We start from the raw sequence: 23,809 nt of genomic DNA, 5'->3' as shown, positions 1-23,809 counted from the left end.
AGTAGCATTGCCTTTAAATTGTTTAACTTGGGTCAAATGTTTTGTGTAGCCTTCCACAAGCTTCCCACAATAAATTGGGTGAATTTCGGCCCATTCCTCCTGACAGAGCTGGTGTAATTGAGTCAGGTTTGTAGGCTAGTGTTCTTCGGCTTGCAAGCTTCCCACATTTTACTCCAAACATAACAATGGTCATTATGGCCAAACAGTTCTATTTTTGGTTCATCAGACCAGAGGACATTTCTCCAAAAAGTGCGATCTTTGTCCCCATGTGCAGTTGCAAACCGTAGTCTGGCTTTATGGTGGTTTCTTCCTTGCTGAGCTGCCTTTCAGGTTATGTCGATATAGGACTTGTTTTACTGTGGATATAGATACTTTTGTACCTGTTTCCTCCAGCATCTTCACAAGGTCCTCTGCTGTTGTCCTGGGATTGATTTGCACTTTTCGCACCAAAGTACGCTCATCTCTAGGAGACAGAACACGTCTCCTTCCTGAGCGATATGACGGCTGCGTGGTCCCATGGTATTTATACTTGCGTACTATTGTTTGTACAGATAAACGTGGTACCTTCAGGCGTTTGGAAATTGTGCCCAAGGATGAACCAGACTTGTGGAGGTCTACAATTTTTTTTCTGAGGTCTTGGCTGATTTCTTTTGATTTTCCCATGATGTCAAGCAAAGAGGCACTGAGTTTGAAGGTAGGCCTTGAAATACATCCACAGGTACACCTCCAATTGACACAAATAATGTCAATTAGCCTATCAGAAGCTTCTAAAGCCATGACATAATTTTCTGGAATTTTCCAAGCTGTTTAAAGGCACAGTCAACTCAGTGTATGTAAACTTCTGACCCACTGGAATTGTGATACAGTGCTTACAGATAAGTGAAATAATCTGTCTGTAAACAATTGTTGGAAAAATGACTTGTGTCATGAACAAAGTAGATGTCTTAACCGACTTTCCAAAACTATAGTTTGTTAACAAGACATTTGTGGAGTGATTGAAAAACAAGTTTTAATGACTCCAACCTAAGTGTATGTAAACTTCTGACTTCAACTGTATCTGTGACCAACAGATGTATATCTGTATTCCCAGTCATGTGAAATCCATAAATTAGGGCCTCATGAATTTATTTCAATTGACTGATTTTCTTATATGAACTGTAACTCAGTCTAATCTTTTCAAATGTTGCATTTATATTTTTGTTCAGTATAGATTTCAGCGGTGCCGTGGAAATCGACTCTAGTGGCTTGATTTTTTGAAAGACTACCTCATCTTTGTACCCCACACATACAATTATCTGTAAAGTCCCTCAGTCGAGCAGTGCATTTCAAAAACAGATTCAACCACAAAGACCTGGGAGGTTTTCCAATGCCTGGCAAAGAAGGGCACCTATTGGTGGATGGGGTATAAATAAAAAAGGCAGATATTGAATATCCCCTTGAGCATGGGGAAGTTATTCATTGCACTTTGTATCAATATACCCAGTCCCTACAAAGATACAGGCGTCCTTTCTAACTTAGTTGTTGGAGAGGAAAGAAACCGCTTTCTGATTTCACCATGAGGCCAACGGTGATTTTAAAACAGTTAAAGAGTTTAATGGCTGTGATAGGAGAAAACTGAGGATGGATCAACAATGTTGTAGTTACTCCACAATAGTAAGCTATGAGAGTGAAAAGAAGGAAGCATGTACAGAATAAAAATATTCCAAAACATGCATCCTGTTTGCAACAAGGTACTAAGTAAAACTGCAAAAAACATGGTAAAGAAATTGACTATGTTCTGAATAAAGTGTTGTTAGGGGCAAATCCAACATGTCACTGAATACCAGTCTTAATTTTTTTCAAGCATGGTGGTGACTGCATCATGTTATGGATATGCTTGTCATTGGCAAGGACTAGGGAGTTGTTTTGGATAAAAATAAAACCCTAGAGGAAAACCTGTTTCAGTCTGCTTTCCAACTGACACAGAGACAAATTCACCATTCAGCAGGACAATAACCTAAAACCCAAGGCCAAATATACACTGCAGTTGCTTACCAAGACAACACTGAATGTTCCTGAGTGGCCTAGTTACAGTCAAAACTTGACTTAAATCGGCTTGAAAATCTATGTCAAGACTTGAGAATGGCTGTCTAGCCATGGCAGAGCTTGAAGAATTTTTAAAAGAATGTGCAAATATTGTATACTGAACAAAAATAAACACAGCAATTTTCAAATATTTTACTGAGTTCCAGTTCATATAAGGAAATCAGTCAATTGAAATAAATAAATGAGGCCCTAATCTATGGATTTCACATGACTGGGCAGCGGTGCAGCCACTTGGGAGCCAGGTCCTACCACTCAGGAGCCAGGTCCAGCCAATCAGAATGAGTTGTTCCCCAGAAAAGGGCTTTATTAAAGACAGAAATACTCCTCAGCACCCTACCTCCCCCTCCTCAAGTGAAGAAGTCGGATGTGGAGGCCCCGGGCTGGCGTGGTTGCACGTGGTCTGCGGTTGTGAGGCCGGTTGGATGTACTGCCAAATTCTCGACAAATGTCTGGGATTTTTTATTTCAGCTCATGAAAAATGGGACCAACAGTTTACATGTTGCGTTTACATGTTTGTTCAGTATACAATCCAGGTGTGCAAAGCTCTTAGAGACTTACCCCTAAAAGACTGACAGCTGTTATCAGTGCCAAATGTGATTCTAACATGTATTGACTCAGGGGGTTGAATACTTTTGTAATCAAGACTCTTTATATTAGCTTTTTATTTCTAATATATATTTTTATAAATGTTCAAATTTTTCTTCCGCTTTGACATTACAGATGATTTTGTGTAGATCGTTTACAAAACTGACATTTAAATCCATTTTTATCCCACTTCGTAACACAACAAAATGTGGAAAAAGGGGTGTGAGAATACTTTCTGAAGGCACTTTAAGTACTTTGTCTCACTTAATGAATGTAAATGTGTTACTGAATTATCATACCCAGAAGAGAGCAGAGATCCTCAGAAAACCCACATCTAAATGTTTGTATTTACACAGCATGATTACGTATCAGAGGAGCATGACCTCAATTTCACAGAATGTTGTGTTCCTGGGATAAAACATGGCAGCTAGCTGCCGAAACAGTGACTTTAAAGAAATTATTTGCATCGGAGCAAAAGTGTTTATTTTATTCGGCTGCTATACATTCTTTTCCCAAGTGCTGAATAATGAAAAACATGGTTTTGACTCTCCCTCACTCACCATGGACTGGTTGAGACACCTCAGTGTAGGTCGTGTTGGTTTTCTCAGGGTCGTCGCTGGCACTGCAGCACAGAGGAGCAGATCAATGCACAGACATTATTACCCTTGATGTCTATGGCTGTCTCAAATCATACGCTAGTCTCTATTTAGTACTTTTGACCTATATAGGGAATAAGGTGTGATTTGAGAGGTTTCCTATGCATTTAGAACTTTAGGCCAGCTGACAGTAGCACATAGAGAGGACCAGGATACTCTCACAGCAAGGTCAATCAGACTAGTAGCAGCAGAATCAATGCACATGTAAATCATGTCAGGTGACATGGAAACCTTCAGGGAGAAGTAACCTCCTGACCTCTTCAATAGAGAATGGGATGTCAGTTCTATACTATGGGTTTCAGTGGAGGCTGCTGAGGGAAGGATGGATCATAATAATGGCTGGAACGGAGCAAATGGAAGGGCATCAAACAAATGGAAACCATGTGTTTGATACCATTCCACTGATTCTATTCCAGCCAATACCACAAGCCCGTCCTCCCCAATTAAGGTGCACCAACCTCCTGTGATGGGTTTTCTACTAATAAATATTACTAGATTAAATCTCTACGAATACCTATGGTACAAATTAAAAGATTTATGATCTGCAGTTTTAACCCTATACATTTCTCTAAGGAGAGGAATTGTTTATTCCCTATATTATTGCTTATTGCCCTGAATGCAGTGTGTTTTTGACCCCCACCACAACTTATACTGGAGCAGTGGAGGTCTCTTCCCTGTCAGTGCGTCTGCGGTTCCTTTGTGCTATATTATCTGTGAGAGAATGACTTGAGGGATTTCTCTGTCCGCCCGGCTCTGCACTTTCATTTCCTCTGTGCGCTCTGCCTGTGGTGTGTGTGTTTCACAGGGCTGCAGCAAGAGCTTATAGCAGTGTGAGACGCAAGATGAATCACCGCCGATGGCTGCAATGAAATCTCATTACACTCATCATTTGTACCAGTCAGCACTACTCTACCCTGGCGAGCCTGCAGCCTGCCTCTATATGTGCTGCTGTGTACAGAAAGGAGAGGCGCATGGTAATGGAATAAACATGGCTTTCTATACAAATATTTGGATGGTCTCCATCTCACTCAGACATACATAGCTACATCACTAAGCCATGCAGACTAGTGGTCTGACCTGTTATAGTGGCAGTCTCCATCACAGCAGCGTCTGGAGACAATCAGGATGACAGACAGCAGGACCAGTGTCCCCCCTAGGAAGATGGACAGGAGCACCAGCAGTAGGACGTAACCATTCTGTTGTTTACCAGGCTCAAATGGGACCCCCTGGAGAAACATTGGAGAGGATGAGGGACACCTGGGTGCACAGGTGTGCTGATTGTTCTGGGGTTGAGACTAAATGCATGACTAACATCCCGAGAGGAATGGGTGTTTACTGAGAGACAGGGACCACTGAGGCTGTGTGTGTGTAGGATAGAGTGGAGAGAAAAAAAACTGTCTTTCTCACATGAACATCAAAGCCCAGGGTATAGCTGCTTGTAGCAGGGCCTCCTGGCTAATTGCTCCCCTGATGTCTGTATGATCAGGCTATTCATGTGAGACAAGGCAGCAGGAAGGCTAAATGGAAAAAGCACTGCACCACACTTTCCTCAGCAACAGTTCCTTTTAATTGCTTTTACTTGTTAGAGAGCAATTATTAAGCTCTACATACAGTACCAGTCAACAGTTTGGACACACCTACTCATTCAAGGGTTTCTTTATTTTTACTATTTTCTACAATGTAGAATAATAGTGAATACATGAAAACACATATGGAATCATGTAGTAACCGAACAAAAGTGTTAAATTAAAAATATTTTATATTTGAGATTTTTCAAATTAGCCAGCTTTTGCCTTGATGACAGATTTGCACACTGGTCATTCTATCAACCAGCTTCATGAGGTAGTCACCTGGAATGCATTTCAATTTACAGGAGTGCCTTGTTAAAATTAATTTGTGAAATTTCTTTCCTTCTCAATGCGTTTGAGCCAATCAGTTGTGTTGTGACAAGGTAGGTTTGCTATACAGAAGATAGCTGTAATGAAGACGCTGCGAGACGAGACGCAGGTGAAACTTTTAATAAAACAAACATGGAACCAGACAACATAACAGTAGTGTCTTTGCATAAACACAGGATCAATACTGACTGGGGAAGGAACCTAAGGGTGTGCCAGATATAGGGGAGGTAATAAGTGAGGTAACGGAGTCCAGGTGTGCCTCATGACGTACAGGTGCGTGTAATAATTGATGGCAGGTGTGCGTAATGATGGATCCCAGGACCGGTGGTTAGTATACCGGTGACGTTGGAGGGGAGGGGAGGAGCAGGAGCAGGAGTAGGAGTAGGAGTAGACGTGACAGTACACCCTGACGCGCGGCTTCAGCCGCAGGATGACGCCAACCATAGGGTTGGCCCCGAGGATGAGGAGCGGGCCAGTCCAGGCGGTGAAGGTGGTATTCACGGATGATGTTGGGATCCAGAATGTCCTCCACTGGAATCCAACACCGCTCCTCTGTGCCATACCCCTCGAAGTCTACCAGGTACTGAAGCCGACCCCCACAACGGTCGGGAGTCCAGTAGAGATCTGATGGCATAGGCCAGACCACCCTCGATGTCCAGCTAGGGGACCAGGAACCACCAGCCTGAAAAGGGAGACATGACAAAAAAAGTGAGATACGGTAGTCACTGCGAAGCTGTAACCTGTACATCACCTCGTTGATCCTCCAGAGAACCTTGAACGGCCCCACAAACCGGGGACTCAGCTTCTTGCAGGGCAGGCGGAGTGGGAGGTTCCTGGCAGAGAACTAGACACGATCCCCAGGGCACATACGGAACAGGAGTTGACGTAGCGAGTGACGTCCTGCACCAAGGTGGCCCACCAGTACTTCTCAGAGATGAATTGAGTAGTGTGAGAAATACCTGGATGTCCAGCGATGACAGCTCGGTGTGCTCAGGTCAGCAGCCAATCCCTTATCCCTGTAGGAACATAGGATGTGCTCAGGAGGACAGTTAGGGGGTGTGGGCTCCCTCTCCAAAGCCAGGTGAATGTCCACATCTACGTCCCAGACCACTGGAGCTACGACTCAGAAGGGATTATTGGTGCACTCTGGACAGGACCTTCTCCCGAATTGTAGGGACAGGGCATCGGCCTTGGTGTTCTTTGAACCTGGGCAATAGGTCAGTGTGAAGTCGAACCTTGTGAAGTAAAGGGCCCACCTTGACTGGCGCGGATTCAGCCTTCTCGCTGTCCATATGTTCTCCAAGTCCGATGGTCGGTGAGGATGACGAATGGTTCCTTGGCGCCCTCAAGCCAGTATCTCCACTCCTCTAATGCCAACTTCACTGCCAGGAGCTCTCAATCGCCAACACTGTAATTCCTCTCTGCAGGGGACAGTTTCCAATAGTAATATGCACATGGATACAATTTCTGTGGCTTACGCTGTCGTTGAGACAGAACTACCCCCGTGCCCACCTCCACTTCCACCACAAAGGATATCGTGGGATCTGGGTGTTTGAGCAATGGGGCGGAGGTGAAAAGTCCCTTCAGTAGACGGAAGGCCTCGTTGGCTGCTGGGCTCCACACCAACCTACAGGGCCCACCCTTGAGAGGTGACGGACCTGAAGTTCCTGATGAAATGGCGGTAGAAGTTGGCAAACCCCCAAAACCATTGTAACCCCTTTATGGTGGTTGGAACTGGCCATGACCTGACCACATCTACCTTCTTGTCATCCATGCTCACTCCCTGCGGGCTGATTGGATTAATTAATGCCTAAGTAGACAGCCTTCTGATGAAATTGGCACTTCTCAGCCTTGAAGAACAGGTGGTTAGCCAGGAGACGTTCCAGGACTGCTCGAACGTTAGTGATGTGATCATCCAGGGTAGCCTAGTAGACCAGGATGTCATCGATATACACGACCACCTGGCATCCGAGTATGTCCCTGAACACCTCATTAATGAATGCCTGGAACACTGATGGAGCATTGGCTAAACCAAATAGCATAGTGACCAGACATCGTGCTAAATGCAGTCTTCCACTCATCCCCCTCCCGGAACTGGATGAAATTGTATGCACACCTCAGGTCCAGTTTGGTAAAGAACCTGGCCCTGTGGAGCTGTTCGATGGCTGCCGGCACTAACGGGAGGGGTAAAGGTACTTTGTGGTGATTGCATCGATTCCTATGTACTCAATACATGGGCGTAACCTTCCATTTTTTTGGGCCACGAAGAAGAAAACAGCCAACACAGGAGAAGTGGACGTGCGGATGAAACCTTGTTGGAGCGCCTCTTGGATGTAATCATCCATGGCCTGGGTCTCAACCACTGACAGAGGGTAAATGCGTCTGTGCAGAGGCACAGACCCTGCCAGCAGGTTGATGAAACAGTGCCAGGGGATAATGAGGGGAAAGACAGGTGGCGCCGGTCTTGGAGAATACCTCCCGCAGGTCCTGGTATACCTCCGGGATATTGGGCTGAAGGGAAACCACAGGACTTTCAACTGACGTGGAACCACATGGGATGGGGAAGCAGGTCCTCTGGCATTCGGGTGACCAGTCTGTGATTCTCACCCTCGCCCATGAGATGGTGGGGTTATGGCGTTAGAGCCAAGGGAGGCCGAGGATGATCTTGTGACCTGGTGCATTGGTGATGAAGAAGGATATTCTCCTGATGAATGGACTCCATGGTGAGGGTGAGTGGTTGGGTGACATGTGTGATGGTTCCAGATCCTAGTGGCCGATTATCAAGGGCTTGAACCGGGAAAGGAGAGGAGAGCGGGTATGAAATGATGTTAAGAGAGGAGGCAAGGGTCTGGTCAATAAAGTTAAGAGGCACCAGAATCCACTAACGCTGTAGACCGTACATGAGGGACAGTCAACTAGTGTGAAGGACACCAAAAAGAGTTTAGTAGAAAGTGATGAAGATGGAATACTCACTCCTGTCCTATGAGGTGGAAATCACGTGACCATCCCTCTGCTCTTGTGGATCCCGGATTAGGAAGCACCAGACACCGCTGGAACTGGTGCCCCCCTTGACCACAATACAGCCCCAGCTGTCTCCGTCGTTCGGCCGCAGGGAGGTGTGAGACCCCTACCTCCATGGGTTCAGGCTCTGATCCAAAGTGTTCTCTGAAGGAGGGAGAGACGCGATGAGCGTTCCGACACTCACGTAGTAGCAATGAGTGTGTCCAAAGAGGTTGTCTTTGACAGACCAATTCCATCTGGAGCTCCTCGCGCAGACCTCTTTGGAAGAGCATATGAAGCGCCGGCTCGTTCCATCCTCTGGATGCTGCTACTGTCCGGAAGGTGAGCATGTACTCGGCAGCCGTCTGGTCCCCCTGCCGTCATTGGAATAAGCACTCACCCCCCTCTCTTCCCTCCTGGGGATAATCGAAGATGCATTTGAACAGAGCCATGAACCCCTCATATGAATCTAGCTTGTCCTCTCTCCCAGGCGGCCATGGCCCATTCCAAAGCCCGCCCAGTCAAAGAAATAACCGTGGCAATCTTTGACCTCTAGGTAGTGGGGGCTCCCCTCTGGTGCATAAAGAAGAGGGAGCACTGAAGTAGGAAGCCACAGCATTTAGATGGGTGCTGCCATCACTGACCTGAGTGGACTGCTGAATGGGCTGTTGTGTTGGCGCGACTGGTTGTAGAGTATCCTCCGCTAGTTGACGGCAATGCATCCCAAGGTATGTTCGAGACTGAAGAACTTTTCCCATAGCCGTCCCCAGTTGTGCCAGCTGGTCCTGGTGTTGACGTAGAAGGTATCCCTGCTGGTTTGGACCAAGTCCATATTATGGCAAGAACCGCTCAAATAAGCGAAGAGAAACGACAGTCCATCACTTTAAGACATGAAGAAAATTTCAAGAACCTTGGAAGTTCTCAAGTGCAGTCACAAAAACCATCAAGCGTTATGATGAAACTCTCATGAGGACCGCCACAGCAAAGGAAGACCCAGAGTTACCTCTGCTGCAGAGGATAAGTTCATCAGAGTTACCAGCCTCAGATAATTGGCAATTAACTGCACCGCAGATTGCAGCCCAAATAAATGCTTCACAGAGTTCAAGTAACAGACATGTCAACATCAACTATTTAAAGAAGACTGCGTGAATCAGGCCTTCATGGTCAAATTTCTGCAAAGAAACCACTAAAGGACACCAATAATAAGAAGAGACTTGCGTTGTCCAAGAAACACGAGCAATGGACATTAAACCTGTGTAAATCTGTCCTTTGGTCTGATGAGTCCAAATTTGCGATTTTTGGTTCCAACCGCAGTGTCTTTGCGAGACAGAGTAGGTGAACAGATGATCTCCACATGTGTGGTTCCCACCACGAAGCATGGAGGAGGTACACCACCTCCTCCATGCTTCGTGGTGGGAACCACACATGCGGAGATCATCTGAAGATGCATTTGAACAGAGCCATTAACCCCTCATATGATGATGCTTTGTTGGTGACACTGTCAGTGAATATTTTTTATTTTTTTAAATTCAAGGCACACTTAACCAGCCATCCCATCTGGTTTGCGCTTAGTTGGACTATCATTTGTTTTTCAACAGGACAATGACCCAAAACAGTGATGGCGTGCTGCATCAGATGACCTGGCCTCCACAATCACCCAACCTCAACCTAATTGAGATGGTTGGGATAAGTTGGACCACAGAGTGAAGGAAAAGCAGCCAACAAGTGTTCAGCATATGTGGGAACTCCTTCAAGACTGTTGGAAATGCATTCCAGGTGACTACCTCATGAAGCTGGTTGAGAGAATGCCAAGAATGTGCAAAGCTGTCAAGGCAAAGGGTGGCTACTTTGAAGATTCTCAAATATATTTTGATTTGTTTAATATTTTGCTTACTACATGATTCCATGTGTTATTTCATAGTTTTGCTGTCTTCACTATTATTCTACAATGTAAAAAAATAAAGAAAACCCCTTGAATGAGTAGGTGAGTCCAAACTTTTGACTGGTACTGTACTTCTACCTATTGTGTAAGACCAGGTATGGTAAGGGTGATCAAAACTCTAGTAGCTTTCAGATGTTAAAAACAGACAAACAAACCACTGTGCAGATGCATAACCTTACCAATTACAGCATGCAGGTTGAAGCCATTGATTTACCCCCACTGGTTTGTGCACTGTGAATCTATAAATGCCACAGAGCGATTTATCAATTGTGGCCTGTGCTATTAACCTGTTTGCACCTAAGACAGGACAAGGTGTTCTGAGGGTGGTGCTGGAGCTGACTGAATTACAACAGGGAGGAGATTTTAGGCCGGCTGTTCAACGCATAGTTTAGGTTCGACCAAAAAGGTCATATTCTGAATGAGGTTGGAGCTTCCTTTCAGACAGTAAACCTGCACCCCGACAACAGCATGTCAAGGCACTTTGACTCTAGAGAAGCTGTGTGTGGCTAATTGAAAAACCATCAGACAGGCAGAAAGTCCCTTTGATAGACTACTATCCAAACAAAAACCTTGGAAACTCCAGCTAGTTTACTCAGAAACAAACTTTTGGGGCTTCCTTTATCCATTGCATTGTTAGATGCAAACCGCTCAAGAGCAGCAGTACAACGGTTGTACAGAGGCATGCTGCTATTGTACGCATGTTCAATACCAGTCACAAAGGCTACAGTCCATGTAGTAACCAAGGTTAAAAACTGTAGTCTGTACCATAAACTCAGTAATATGCATGTTACCCCAGTGTTGACTGCTGACATCAGAAAATAATTTCTCTAAAAAGTAGGAATTACATTAAGATTAGATCAGGGATTTAATTATTTCAGACCCAGCCCAGGATGTTCCCTCTATCAGCCATTCAGGCAGAATAGAGGAAGAACAGTCAGCTCTGTCAGTTAGCAGAAAACACACACAGAAGGGGCCCTGGCAGTGACTTACGGTGGAGTTCTCGATGACGTTGTTCCAGACGGTAGACTCATTGCTCATGGTCCAGGCAAGCGTGAGCGTCCCCCTGAGACAACAAACAGGAAGTTAGGCAGCTGTTCGAATAGACACCACAAAACACTTCAGACACCAGTTATATCTGAGAGATCTACTGTAAATATATCTGCAGACATATGTCCCTCTAAAATAATTGAGGAATATGGAGGAAAAACAAAAAAACAGAATGACAAAGGCCTGTAACATAGTTACACTGTAGGCCACCTTTATCAACCTGCTGCATATACAAGTGGCATTGAATCTGAACAAACACACTTTAGAACATATACCAACATACAGTGGCAAGAAAAAGTATGTGAACCCTTTGGAATGACCTGGATTTCTGCATAAATTGGTCATAAAATTTGATCTGATCTTCAATAGAAAAACAGTCTGCTTAAACTAATAAACAATTATACGTTTTCATGTCTTTATTGAACACACCGTGTAAACATTCACAGTGCATGGTGGAAAAATTATGTGAACTGTAGGATTTAATAACTGGTTGACCCTTCTTTGGAAGCAATAACCTCAACCAAACGTGTTCTGTAGTTGTGGAGCAGACCTGCACAACGGTCAGGAGGAATTTTGGACCATTCCCCTTTACAAAACTGTTTCAGTACAGCAATATTTTTGTGATGTCTGGTGTGAAGCGCTCGAGGTCATGCTACTGCATCTCAAATCAGGTTGAGGTCAGGACTCTGGCTAGGCCACTATTATTTTCTGTTGAAGCCATTCTGTTTGTTGATTTACTTCTGTGTTTTGGGTCGTTGTCCTGTTGCATCACCCAACTTCTGTTGAGCTACAATGGGCGGACAAATAGCGTCATATTCTCCTGCAAAATGTCTTGATAAACTTGGGAATTCATTTTTCCGTCATGATAGCAAGCTGTCCAGACCCTGAGGAAGCAAAGCAGCCCCAAACCATGATGCTCCCTCCACCATACTTTACAGTTGGGATGAGGTTTTGATGTTGGTTTGCTGTGCATTTTTTTCTCCACACAGTGTTGTGTGTTCCTTACAAACAACTCAAATTTAGTTTGATCTGTTCACAGAACATTTTGCCAGTAGTGCTGTGGAACATCTAGGTACTCTTTTGCAAACATCAGACGTGCAGCAATGTTTTTTTTGGACAGCAGTGGCTTCATCCTGTTTAGTGTTTTACATACCATAGACTCACAGATGTTAGCATGTTCCAGAGATTTCTGTAAGTCTTTAGCTGACACTCTAGGATCCTTCTTAACCTCATTGAGCACTCTGCGCTGTGCTCTTGCAGTCATCTTTGCAAGACGGCCACTCCTAGGGAGAGTAGCAACAGTGCGGAACTTTCTCCATGTATAGACAATTTGTCTTACCATGGACTGGTGAACATCAAGGCTTTTAGAGATTTTTGTAACTCTTTCCAGCTTAATGCAAGTCAACAATTCTTAATCTTAGGTCTTGTGAGATCTTTTGTTTGAGCCATGGTTCACATCAGGCAATGCTTCTTGTAAATAGCAAACTCAAATTTTGTGTATTTTTTAACAGGACCGGGCAGCTCTAACCAACATCTCCAATCTTGTCTCATTGATTGGACTCCAGGTTAGCTGACTCCTGATTCCAATTAGCTTTTGGAGAAGTCATTAGCCTAGGGGGTTGACATACTATTCCCACCATACACTGTGAATGTTTAAATTATGTATTCAATATGGACAAGGGAAATGCAATAATGTGTGTGTTATTAGTTTAAGCAGACTGTGTTTGTCTATTGTTGTGACTTAGATGAAGGTCAGATCAAATTTTATGACCAATTTATGCAGAAATCCATTGCAATTCCAAAGGGTTCACATACTTTTTCTTGCCACTGTATGTACATACAACTTAAAATATTTTTCCCATAAATAAAACCCAGCAAACTGGGAATATTCCTAGGATTTTAGCTAACATTACTATTAAGTTGTCATTAGGGTTTGAGCTAACATTAGAATGATAACAACCCACAAACATTAAAATATATATATATTTTTTTTAAATCACCAAATATTTTATCTAAGAAATTGTTTGGAATTAAATTTCCTTGGGATTCTCTAACATTAACAAAAATGTTGTTCATAAAATCTGTAAAAAACACCACAGAACATTCCCCTAAGGATCTCAGCTTGCCAGGGAATGTATACTGAACAAAAATATCATTGCAACAATTTCAAAGACTTGACTGAGTTACAGGTCATAAGGAAATCAGTCAATTGAAATAAATTCATTATTCCCTAATCAATGGATTTCACATGATTGGGAATACAGATACGCATCGGTTGATCACAGAAACAGTGCATTTGGAAAGTATTCAGACCCCTTGACTTATCAATTTGTTACGTTACAGACTTATTCTAAAATTGATTGAATTCCCCCATCAAATCAACACAATACCCCATTATGACAAAGCAAAAACAGGTTTAGACATTTTTGCAAATGTATAAAAAATTAACTGAAATATTACATTTACATTTGTATTCAGAACCTTTACTCAGTACTTCGTTGAAGCACCTTTGCCGGTGATTACAGCCTTGAGTATGATGTTACAAGCTTGGCAAACCTGTATTTGGGGATTTTCTCACATTCTTCTGTGCATGGGTAGGTTGGATGGGGAGCGGCGCTGCACAGCTTCAGGTCTCTCCAGAGATATTCGATCGGGTTCAAGTCCGGGCTCTGGCTGGCCCACTCAAGGACATTGAGACTTATCCCGAAGCCACTGCTGCGTTGTCTTGGCTGTGCGCGTAGGGACATTGTCTTGTTGGAAGGTGAACCTTTGCCCCAGTCTGAGGTCCTGAGAGCTCTGGAGCAGGTTTTCATCAAGGATCTCTTACTTTACTCCGTTTATCTTTCCCTCGATCCTGACTAGTCATCAGACCAGAGAATCTTGTTTCTCATGGTCTGAGAGTCCTTTAGGTGCCTTTTGGCAAACTCCAAGCGAGCTGTCATATGCCTTTTACTGAGGGGTGGCTTCTGTCTGGCCACTCTACCATAAAGGCCTAATTGATAGACTGTTGCAGAGATGGTTGTCCTTCTGGAAGGTTCTCCCATCTCCACAGAGGAACTCTAGAGCTCTGTCAGAGTGACCATCAGGTTCTTGGTCCCTTCCCTGACCAAGGTCCTTCTCCCCCGATTGCTCAGTTTGGCTGGGTGGCCAGCTCAAGGAAGAGTCTTGGTGGTTCCAAACTTCCTCCATTTAAGAATGATGGAAGCCACGGTGTTCTTGGAGACCTTCATTGATGCAGAATTTTTTTGGTACCCTCCCCCAGACCTGTGCCTCGGCACAATCCTGTCTCGGAGCTTTATGGACAATTCCTTCGACCCTCATGGCTTGGTTTTTGCTCTGACATGCTCAGTCAACTGTGGGACTTTATATATAGACAGGTGTGCGCATTTCCAATCAATTGAATTTACTACAGGTGGACTCCAAATCAAGTTGTAGAAGGATGATCAATGGAAACAGGATGTACTGGAGCTCAATTTGAGTATCATAACAAAAAGGGTCTGAATACTTATGTAAATAAATACATTTGAAAAAGTGTGTGAAGATGTATAGAAAAACATTTCTCATCAAGTTCATAATAAGGCTGTAATGTAACAAAATGTGGAAAAGAGAAGGAGTCTGAATACTTTCAGAATGCACTGTATAGACTGAAATATGTTCCCCGGATTCATCCAATGGCGTTGAAGAGTATAACACCTCAGTCATCGCCTTCATCAATAAGTGCATCAACGACTTCGTCCCCACAGTGACCGTACATAGTGGGGTCACTCAATGCTGTGAATGCAAATTAATTACTTAAAATCATACAATGTGATTTTCTGGAATTTTGTTATAGATTCCGTCTCACAGTTGAAGTGTACCTATGATAAAAAATTACAGACCTCTACATGCTTTGTAAGTAGGAAAACCTGCAAAATCGGCAGTGTATCAAATACTTGTTCTCCCCACTGTACATATCCCAAAAAGAAGCCATGGATTACAGGCAAAGGCCGTATCGAGCTAAAGACTAGAGTTGCCGCTTTCAAGGAGCGGGACACTAATCCGGACACCTATAAAGAAATCCCTCTACGCCCTCAGACGAACCATCAAACAAGCAAAGCGTCAATACAGGATTAAGATTGAATCCTACTACATCGGCTCTGACACTCGTCGGATGTGGCAGGGCTTGAAAACTATTACGGCCTACAAAGGGAAACCCAGATGTGAGCCTACCAGACGAGCTAACTGCCATTTATGCTCGGTTCGAGGAAAGCAACACTGAAGCATGCACAAGAGCACTAGCTGTGTTTTAACGCTCTCTGTAGCCGATGTGAGCAAGACCTTTAAACAGGTCAACATCCACAAAGCCGCAGGGCCAGATGAATTACCAGGATGTGTACTCAAAGCATGCGTGGACCAACTGGCAAGTGTCTTCAGTGACATTTTCAACCTCTCCCTGACTGACTGAGTCTGTAATACCTACATGTTTCAAGCAGACCACCATAGTCGCTGTGCCCGAGGAAGCAAAGGTAACCTGCCTAAATGATTACCGCCCGTAGCACTCAGGTCAGTAGCCATGAAGTGCTTTGAAAGGCTGGACATGGCTCACATCAACACCATCATGCTGAATCTCTATCGCACTCCACACTGCCCTTTCCCACCTGGACAACACCTATGTGAGAATGCTGTTCATTGACTACAGCTCAGCATTCAACCCCATAGTGCCCCCAAACGCATCACTAAGCTAAGGACCCTGGGACTAAACACCTCCCTCTGCAACTGGATCCTGGACTTCCTGACGGGCTGCCCCCAGGTGGTAAGGGTAGGCAACTACACGTCTGCCACGCTGATCCTCAATACTGGGGCCCCTCAGGGGTGTGTACTTAGTCCCCTCCTGTACTCCCTGTTCACCCACGACTGCGTGGCCAAATACGACTCAAACACAATCATTAAGTTTGCTGACGACACAACAGTAGTAGGCCTGATCACCGACAACATTGAGAGCTTATAGGGAGGAGGTCAGAGAACTGGCAGTGTGGTGCCAGGACAACCGCACCCTCAATGTGAGCAAGACAAAGGAGCTGATCGTGGACTACAGGAAAAGGTGGGCCGAACAGGCCCCCATTAACATCAACGGGGCTGTAGCGGAGTGGGTCGAGAGTTTCTTGGTGTCCATGTCACCAACAATCTATCATGGTCCAAACACACCAAGACAGTCGTGATTTGGGCACAGCAAAACATTTTCCCCCCTCGAGACTGAAAAGATTTGACATGGTTCCCCAGATCCTCAAAATGTTCTACAGCTGCACCATCGAGAGCATCCTGACCTCACCTGACATCACCGTCTGGTATGTCAACTGCTCGACATCTGACCGTAAAGCACTACACTGGGTAGCACGTATGGCCCAGTACATCACTGGGGCCAAGCGTCCTTCAATCCAGGACCAAGCGTCCTTCAATCCAGGACCAAGCGTCCTTCAATCCAGGACCAAGCGTCCTTCAATCCAGGACCTATTTAATAGGCAGTGTCAGAGGAAAGCCACAAAAAAAAAAAAAAAAGTCAGACTCCAGTCACCCAAGTCATTGACTGTTCTCTTTACTACCGCACGGCAAGCGGTACTGGAGCGCCAAGTCTAAGACCAAAGGCTCCTTAACAGCTTCTACCCCCAAGCCATGAGACTGCTGAACAATTAATCAAATGGCCACCAGACTATTACATTGACCCCCCCTCCATTTGTTTTGTACACTGCTGCTACTCTGTTTATTATCTATGTATAGTCACTTCACCCCTACCTATGTACAAATTACCTCTAACCTGTACCCCCGCACACTGACTCGGTACCCCCTGTATATAGCCTCGTTATTGTGGTACGTTTTAGAGCCAGGCACCAGAGGGTAATAGAGATTTTTTTTCTTTACTCTGACTGAAACTTTACCAGTTGAATGTATACATAATACAATATATTGTATTGCAAGTGAAAATATTGTAAAATATGCAAATGAGGCAAACTGTCCTTAAATATGCACTAATTTGCATATTACAATAATCTGTTTTTCAACACATTGCTTCAAGGCAGAATGTTTTATTATGATAAGACACTCAATGGTCAGACTTTTACAGATCAGTATATAAAAATACCATCATTTCATGGCATCATAAAAATAAAAAAACACTTCACATGTATGAAGGATGCATATATTTACACATAAAATGACACTTAAAATCAAAACGACACAAGATTGTCATTATCGTCTGTAGAATAAACGGACCAAGGCGCAGCGTGCCTAGAGTTCCACATGTTTAATTAAACTCACCAAAACAATACAGAACAAACAAAACGTGAAGTAAAATGCAGTGCTCACAGGCAACTACACACAAATGAACAAGATCCCACAAAAACTCAGTGGGAAAAGGCTGCCTAAATATGATCCCCAATCAGAGACAACGATAAACAGCTGCCTCTGATTGGGAACCATACCAGGCCAACAAACATATAACCTAGATAACCCACCCTAGTCACACCCCGACCTAACCAACATAGAGAATAAAAGGCTCTCCATGGTCAGGGCGTGACAACGATATAAAAAAAAAAAAAAAGGCTTCAAGTATGACACTAAGACCCTGTATGTGGAATAATGTGAATGCACGTCCTTTGAAGACTGAGAAAAATGAATTGGCGCACGGGGAACATGTCATTTTTAGAAAATGGCTGATAAAGATATGATAATGCAATTAAAATGTACTTTCCATAAATATGACAATTTGTCACATTAATTAAACTCTTATTTATAGATAACTTCTAAACATCAAATATACCTTTACCTACATTTGTTTCAATTGAGCATATGCTTCGAATACTGGTCTGTTGGGCAGTTTTGGGCAAATTCTCATATCACTTTGCTCAATTTGTCACATACAAGGATTTTGTATGGCTGTTGAAATGCGCAGAACATTAATCAGCTATGCCTGCCCCATATGTAAGGCCGGGTGGATATTATAACAGTACATGGCCAAGCTGTTCAAGCGTTCATAGATGACCAGTAGGTCAAATAATAATAATCACAGTAGTTGTCGAGGGTACAACAGGTTAGCACCTCAGGAGTAAATGTCAGTTGGCTTTTTATAGCCGATCATTCAGAGTTAGAGACAGCAGGTGCGGTAGACAGAGAGAGAGTTGAAAACAGCAGGTCCGGGACAAGGTAGCACGTTCGGTGAACAGGTCACACCTATCCCGTAGTTGGAAGGAAATCCTCTCGTGCCAAGTGCCATCAAAGGATACATTAAGGTCTATGATGGAATCCTCATCCAACAACTCTGCTATGTCTGCACATGCTCTTCTAATTATCTATGCAGCACTCTGATTGTAGCCCTCTCTGAATCTCTGCAACTAAAGAGGGGGGATAAAGTACTTATGTCTGTCGACATCAGTCATAACTGCAGGACTAAATATCAGCATATTACCCAATGTTAATATTAGCATCTATTTACTTTATGTAAAGCTAATTTCTCACTAATCACATTATGCTACAGCCCTATGACACTGTAGGCTAATGTGACAGTCTCATTGTATAGTTGTTTTCCTATCATTCTGTTCTGTTCACTTTGAATACATTTGCTGGAGCAAGGAAATAAATATTATTTATACACAGGAAGTCACCTGACAATAACGGGCTACTCTCATTTTTATTTATGTGTCACTCTCTGGTCATTTCGCTGATATGAGCTGAGACTCAAGGAAGGAATCCCGAGGACTTTGTTAATTTTCTTTATCTGCATAACCAAGTCCGTGGGCTAGAAGAACCATCCTCACATTTATATCAAATGCCACATCTCCCCTGGAGCACTCCTGCAGCCTGGAGGAAGTGTAAACACTCTTCCTAAATGCATCATGATCTCCTCATTCTATCATGACAGAATCCCTGGTTGGTGAAGTCAATGGTGATTTTCAGTCCAGTGTTTAGACACTTAGGGCAAATCAAATCATGTTGGTTTATTTGAGACATGTGGAATAAAAAGCCACAGTTATTTTTTTGGATCAGCTTTAATGTTGCAGATAGATTGTTGCTTCCATCAATGTAATTTGCTCCATCATTTCCAATCCCCATATATTTTTTGGAGTAAATACACACATTTTAGAATATACCTTTATTATTCCACGCAAACCCTACCAGCCCTCCCCCAATTGGAGTAAACACTTAGGCTTCTACATATTATACACATTTTACAGACACAAGTTATATTTTGTTTGTTTTTAGTCCTTCCTCTATTTCTGATGTCCATCCAGTTTGATTTCTATTTGCAACTGTGCTATTTCACAACATTTCTGAACCTATATACATTGGTTCTCTTGTTGTTATTAATCTCACCCTTCAGCTTCATTCAACCCTTCCCATCTATCTCTTAACACCATCCATTTTGGATTTCTAACTGTGCTGTGATGCTTCACAAAAGTACTGCCCCTTTGTTCTCATAGCTTCTAAAGATTGTAAATGAAAACATTTTTTTTGCTAAAATAATTATATATTAGTGATTGACTAGGACTCAAATCACCCAGTATTGTCATCTGCAGCGATAGTTCCAGGTAAATGTTGCAATTCCTCAGCCATTCCTGGATCCGTGACCAAAAACAAGCTACATATGGACAGTACCAAAATAAATGATCTAATGGCTCTGCCTCCTCACAGCAAAATCTTCAGAGCTGGGAAGGTTGTATCCCATATATACAGTGGGGAGAACAAGTATTTGATAACCTGCAAAATTGACAGTGTTTCCTACTTACAAAGCATGTAGAGGTCTGTAAGTTTTATCATAGGTACACTTCAACTGTGAGAGACGGAATCTAAAACAAAAATCCAGAAAATCACATTGTATGATTTTTAAGTAATTAATTTGCATTTTATTGCATGACATAACTATTTGATACATCAGAAAAGCAGAACTTAATATTTGGTACAGAAACCTTTGTTTGCAATTACAGATATCATACGTTTCCTGTAGTTCTTGACCAGGTTTGCACACACTGCAGCAGGGATTTTGGCCCACTCCTCCATACAGACCTGCTCCAGATCCTTCAGGTTTCGGGGCTGTCGCTGGGCAATACGGACTTTCAGCTCCCTCCAAAGATTTTCTATTGGGTTCAGGTCTGGAGACTGGCTAGGCCACTGCAGGACCTTGAGATGCCTCTTACGGAGCCACTCCTTAGTTGCCCTGGCTGTGTGTTTTGGGTCGTTGTCATGCTGGAAGACCCAGCCACGACCCATCTTCAATGCTCTTACTGAGGGAAGGAGGTTGTTGGCCAAGATCTCGCGATACATGGCCCCATCCATCCTCCCCTCAATACGGTGCAATACAAATTAGACCTCTACATGCTTTGTAAGTAGGAAAACCTGTAGTGTATGAAATACTTGTTCTCCCCACTGTATGTATGTATGTATGTATGTATGTATGTATGTATGTATGTATAATTTTGGTTGGAAGAGTTTCATATAATAATGAAAAAAAAATAAGGTTTTGAATCCGGCGTTGTTTTGCGTGTCAATTCATAAACCATGTGCCATGGAATCGGTAGGTCGAAAATCTCTTCAACTATTTTTCAATTTATAATGACCAAGCTGTCAATTTTTTTGTCCTTAAATGAAATTGGTATATGTTTTATTTATCACAATTTTCTTTAACCATGTGTGGTCTTTAATGCAGGGCCAACAGACAAGTTCCTTACACCCCCCCCTTCTACTTGCCTCTTCCATTTGTGGTAATGCTGCAATTAGTTGGTTGTAATTTTGGGTAGAGCAGACATTTCCATATGTCCGTGTTAACGGCATGTGACAATTTACAAAAATTATACTTTTTTAAAAATCAATTAATATATTTGAGTTTAACCACAATATTTGTTATGTCTTTTCAGGTGGATTAAACTGAAATTGCAACCAACTTTAAGGCTTGTTAAAAAAAAAAAGTATGATTTTGTTTTCAAATAACCAAAAGTGAGCAGTTGTAATCTGAATAAAGGGAAAAAGGCCATTCTTGAACATGGAGTGAGACATTCTTACTAATTTACTAGAGAACCAGTTTGGATTTAAGTATAACTTTTGTATGACTGAAGCCTTTAGAGAGAGGTCTAATGCGTTAATATTTCATAATTTCTGCCCTCCGAATTCATATATAAAACAGGCCCTTCTAATTTTGTCTGGCTTGCCATTCCAAATAAAATTGAATATTTTTGGATCATATAATTTAAAAAGCAGGTCACTAGGTGTAGGTAAAACCATAAGTAAATAGGTACACTGTGATATGACTAAAGAGTTAATCAGGGTGATTTTTCCACAAATAGACAGGTATTTTCCTTTCCATGGTAGCAAGATCTTATCTATTTTTGCTAACTTTCATTTCTTTTGGGATTTGTATACCAAGTATGTCCACATCCGTCAGACCATTTTATTGGTAAACTACACGGTAATGCAAAAAGTAGCATTGTTTAGTGATCCAATACGTAATATAGTACACTTATAATTTGGTTTTAATCCAGAGAGGTTAGCAAAATAATCTAGATCCTCTATGAGGCTGTGGAGTGATTCAAATTGTGGTTTTAAAAGAAAACATGAATCAGCATATGACACCTTTGTTTTTAAGCCACGGATTTCTAATCCCTTAATTTAGATCCAACAATAATATTAACAACTAACATTTCGATGGCAATAATAAATAGATATGCCGATAGTGGACAACCTTGTTTGACTCCTCCTGACAGTTTAAAACTTTGAGATGTAGCCATTATTTACTAAAATCCGAAAGAAAGAAAACATCCCTTTTTCAGGACCGTCTTTCAAAGATAATTCTTAAAATCCAAATAACTTCACAGATCGTTTGAAATGGTATCTGTAGACAGTGTTCTTGGGCACGGGGACTATGGTGGTCTGCTTGAAACATGTAGGTATTACAGACTAGGTCAGGGTTAGGTTGAAAATGTCAGTGAAGACACTTGCCAGTTGGTCAGCGCATGCTCAGAGTACACATCCTGGTAATCCGTCTGACCCTGCGGCCTTGTGAAGGTTAACTTGTTTAAAGGACTCAGTCATCCGGAACAGCTGGTGCTCTCATGCATGGTTCAGTGTTGCTTGCCTCGAAGCAAGCATAGAAGGCGTTTAGCTCGTCTGGTAGGCTCGTGTCACTGGGAAGCTCGCGGCTCTGTTTTCCTTTGTAATCTGTGATAGTTTGCAAGCCCTGCCACATCTGACGAGTTTAGTAATTACTGTTTTGATGTCCAGAAGCTCTTTTCGGTCATATGAAACGATGGGAGATTTTATATATTGTTTTAACTCAACAAAAAAAGAAATGCCCCTTTTTCAGGACCCTGTCTTTTCAAAGATAATTCTTAAAATCCAAGTAACTTCACAGATCTTGTAAAGTGTTTAAACACTATTTCCCCATGCTTGTTCAATGAACCATAAACAATTCATGAACATGCACCTGTGGAATGGTCGTTAAGACACTAACAGCATACAGACGGTAGGCAATTAAGGTCACAGTTATAAAAACTTAGGACAATAAAGAGGCCTTTCTACAGACTCTGAAAAACACCAAAAGAGAGATGCCCAGGGTCCCTGCTCATGTGTGCAAACGTGCATTAGGCATGCTGCAAGGAGGCATGAGGACTGCAGATGTGGCCAGGGCAATAAATTGCAATGTCCGTACTGTGAGACGCCTAAGACAGCGCTACAGGAAGACCGAACGGACAGCTGATCGTACTCGCAGTGGCAGACCATGTGTAACACCTGTACAGGATTGGTACATCCGAACATCCCACCTGCGCGACAGGATGGCAAAAACAACTGCCCGAGTTACACCGGGAACGCACAATCCCTCCATCAGTGCTCAGACTGTCCGCAATAGGCTGAGAGGCTGGACTGAGGGCTTGTAGGCCTGTTGCAGGTCCTCACCGGCAACAATGTCACCTATGGGCACAAACCCACCGCCACTTGACCAGACAGGACTGGCAAAAAGTGCTCTTCACTGACAAGTCGCGGTTTTGTGTCACCAGGGGTGATGGTCAGATTCGCGTTTATCGTCGAAGGAATGAGCATTACACTGAGGCCTGTACTCTGGAGCGGGATCGATTTGGAGATTGAGGGTCCGTCATGATCTGGGGCGGTGTGTCACAGCATCATTGGACTGAGCTTGTTGTCATTGCAGGCAATCTCAATGCTGTGAGTTACAGGGAAGACATACTCCTCCCTCACGTGGTACCCTTCCTGCAGGCTAATCCTGACATGACCCTCCAGCATGAAAATGCCACCAGCCATACGGCTCAATCTGTGCGTGATTTCCTGCAAGACAGGAATGTCAGTGTTCTGCCATGGCCAGCGAAGAGCCCAGATCTCAATCCCATTGAGCACGTCTAGGACCTGTTGGATTGGAGGGTGAGGGCTAGGGCCATTCCCCCCAGAAATGTCTGTGAACTTGCAGGTGCCTTGGTGGAAGGGTGGGGTAACATATCAGTGAGGAACTGGCAAATCTGGTGAAGTACATGAGGAGGAGATGCACTGCAGTACTTAATGCTGGTGGCCACACCAGATACTGACTTACTTTTGATTTTGAACCCCCCCCCTTTGTTCAGGGACAT

The 23,809-nt window shown here is 43.3% G+C and overlaps 1 protein-coding gene across 3 annotated transcripts in view; it reads right to left on the bottom strand.

Annotated features, from left to right (window-relative positions):
- LOC129810881 (voltage-dependent calcium channel beta subunit-associated regulatory protein-like) overlaps positions 1 to 23,809 on the bottom strand; it is a 56,962-nt gene that overhangs the window by 18,138 nt on the left and 15,015 nt on the right. For all 3 annotated transcript variants that reach the window (XM_055861847.1, XM_055861850.1, XM_055861849.1), the window contains exons 2-4: positions 11,157 to 11,229; positions 4,404 to 4,552; positions 3,231 to 3,292 (exon numbers count right to left, since the gene is read on the bottom strand). In XM_055861847.1, coding sequence (XP_055717822.1) covers positions 3,231 to 3,292; positions 4,404 to 4,552; positions 11,157 to 11,204 — 259 coding nt within the window. In that variant the 5' untranslated portion in view covers positions 11,205 to 11,229. The remainder of the gene's footprint in view (positions 1 to 3,230; positions 3,293 to 4,403; positions 4,553 to 11,156; positions 11,230 to 23,809) is intronic.

Source organism: Salvelinus fontinalis, chromosome 14, assembly GCF_029448725.1.
Source record: "Salvelinus fontinalis isolate EN_2023a chromosome 14, ASM2944872v1, whole genome shotgun sequence".
NCBI lineage: Eukaryota > Metazoa > Chordata > Actinopteri > Salmoniformes > Salmonidae > Salvelinus > Salvelinus fontinalis.
Note: the sequence above shows the minus strand (reverse complement) of the source record. Positions and strands in the feature narration are given on the sequence as shown.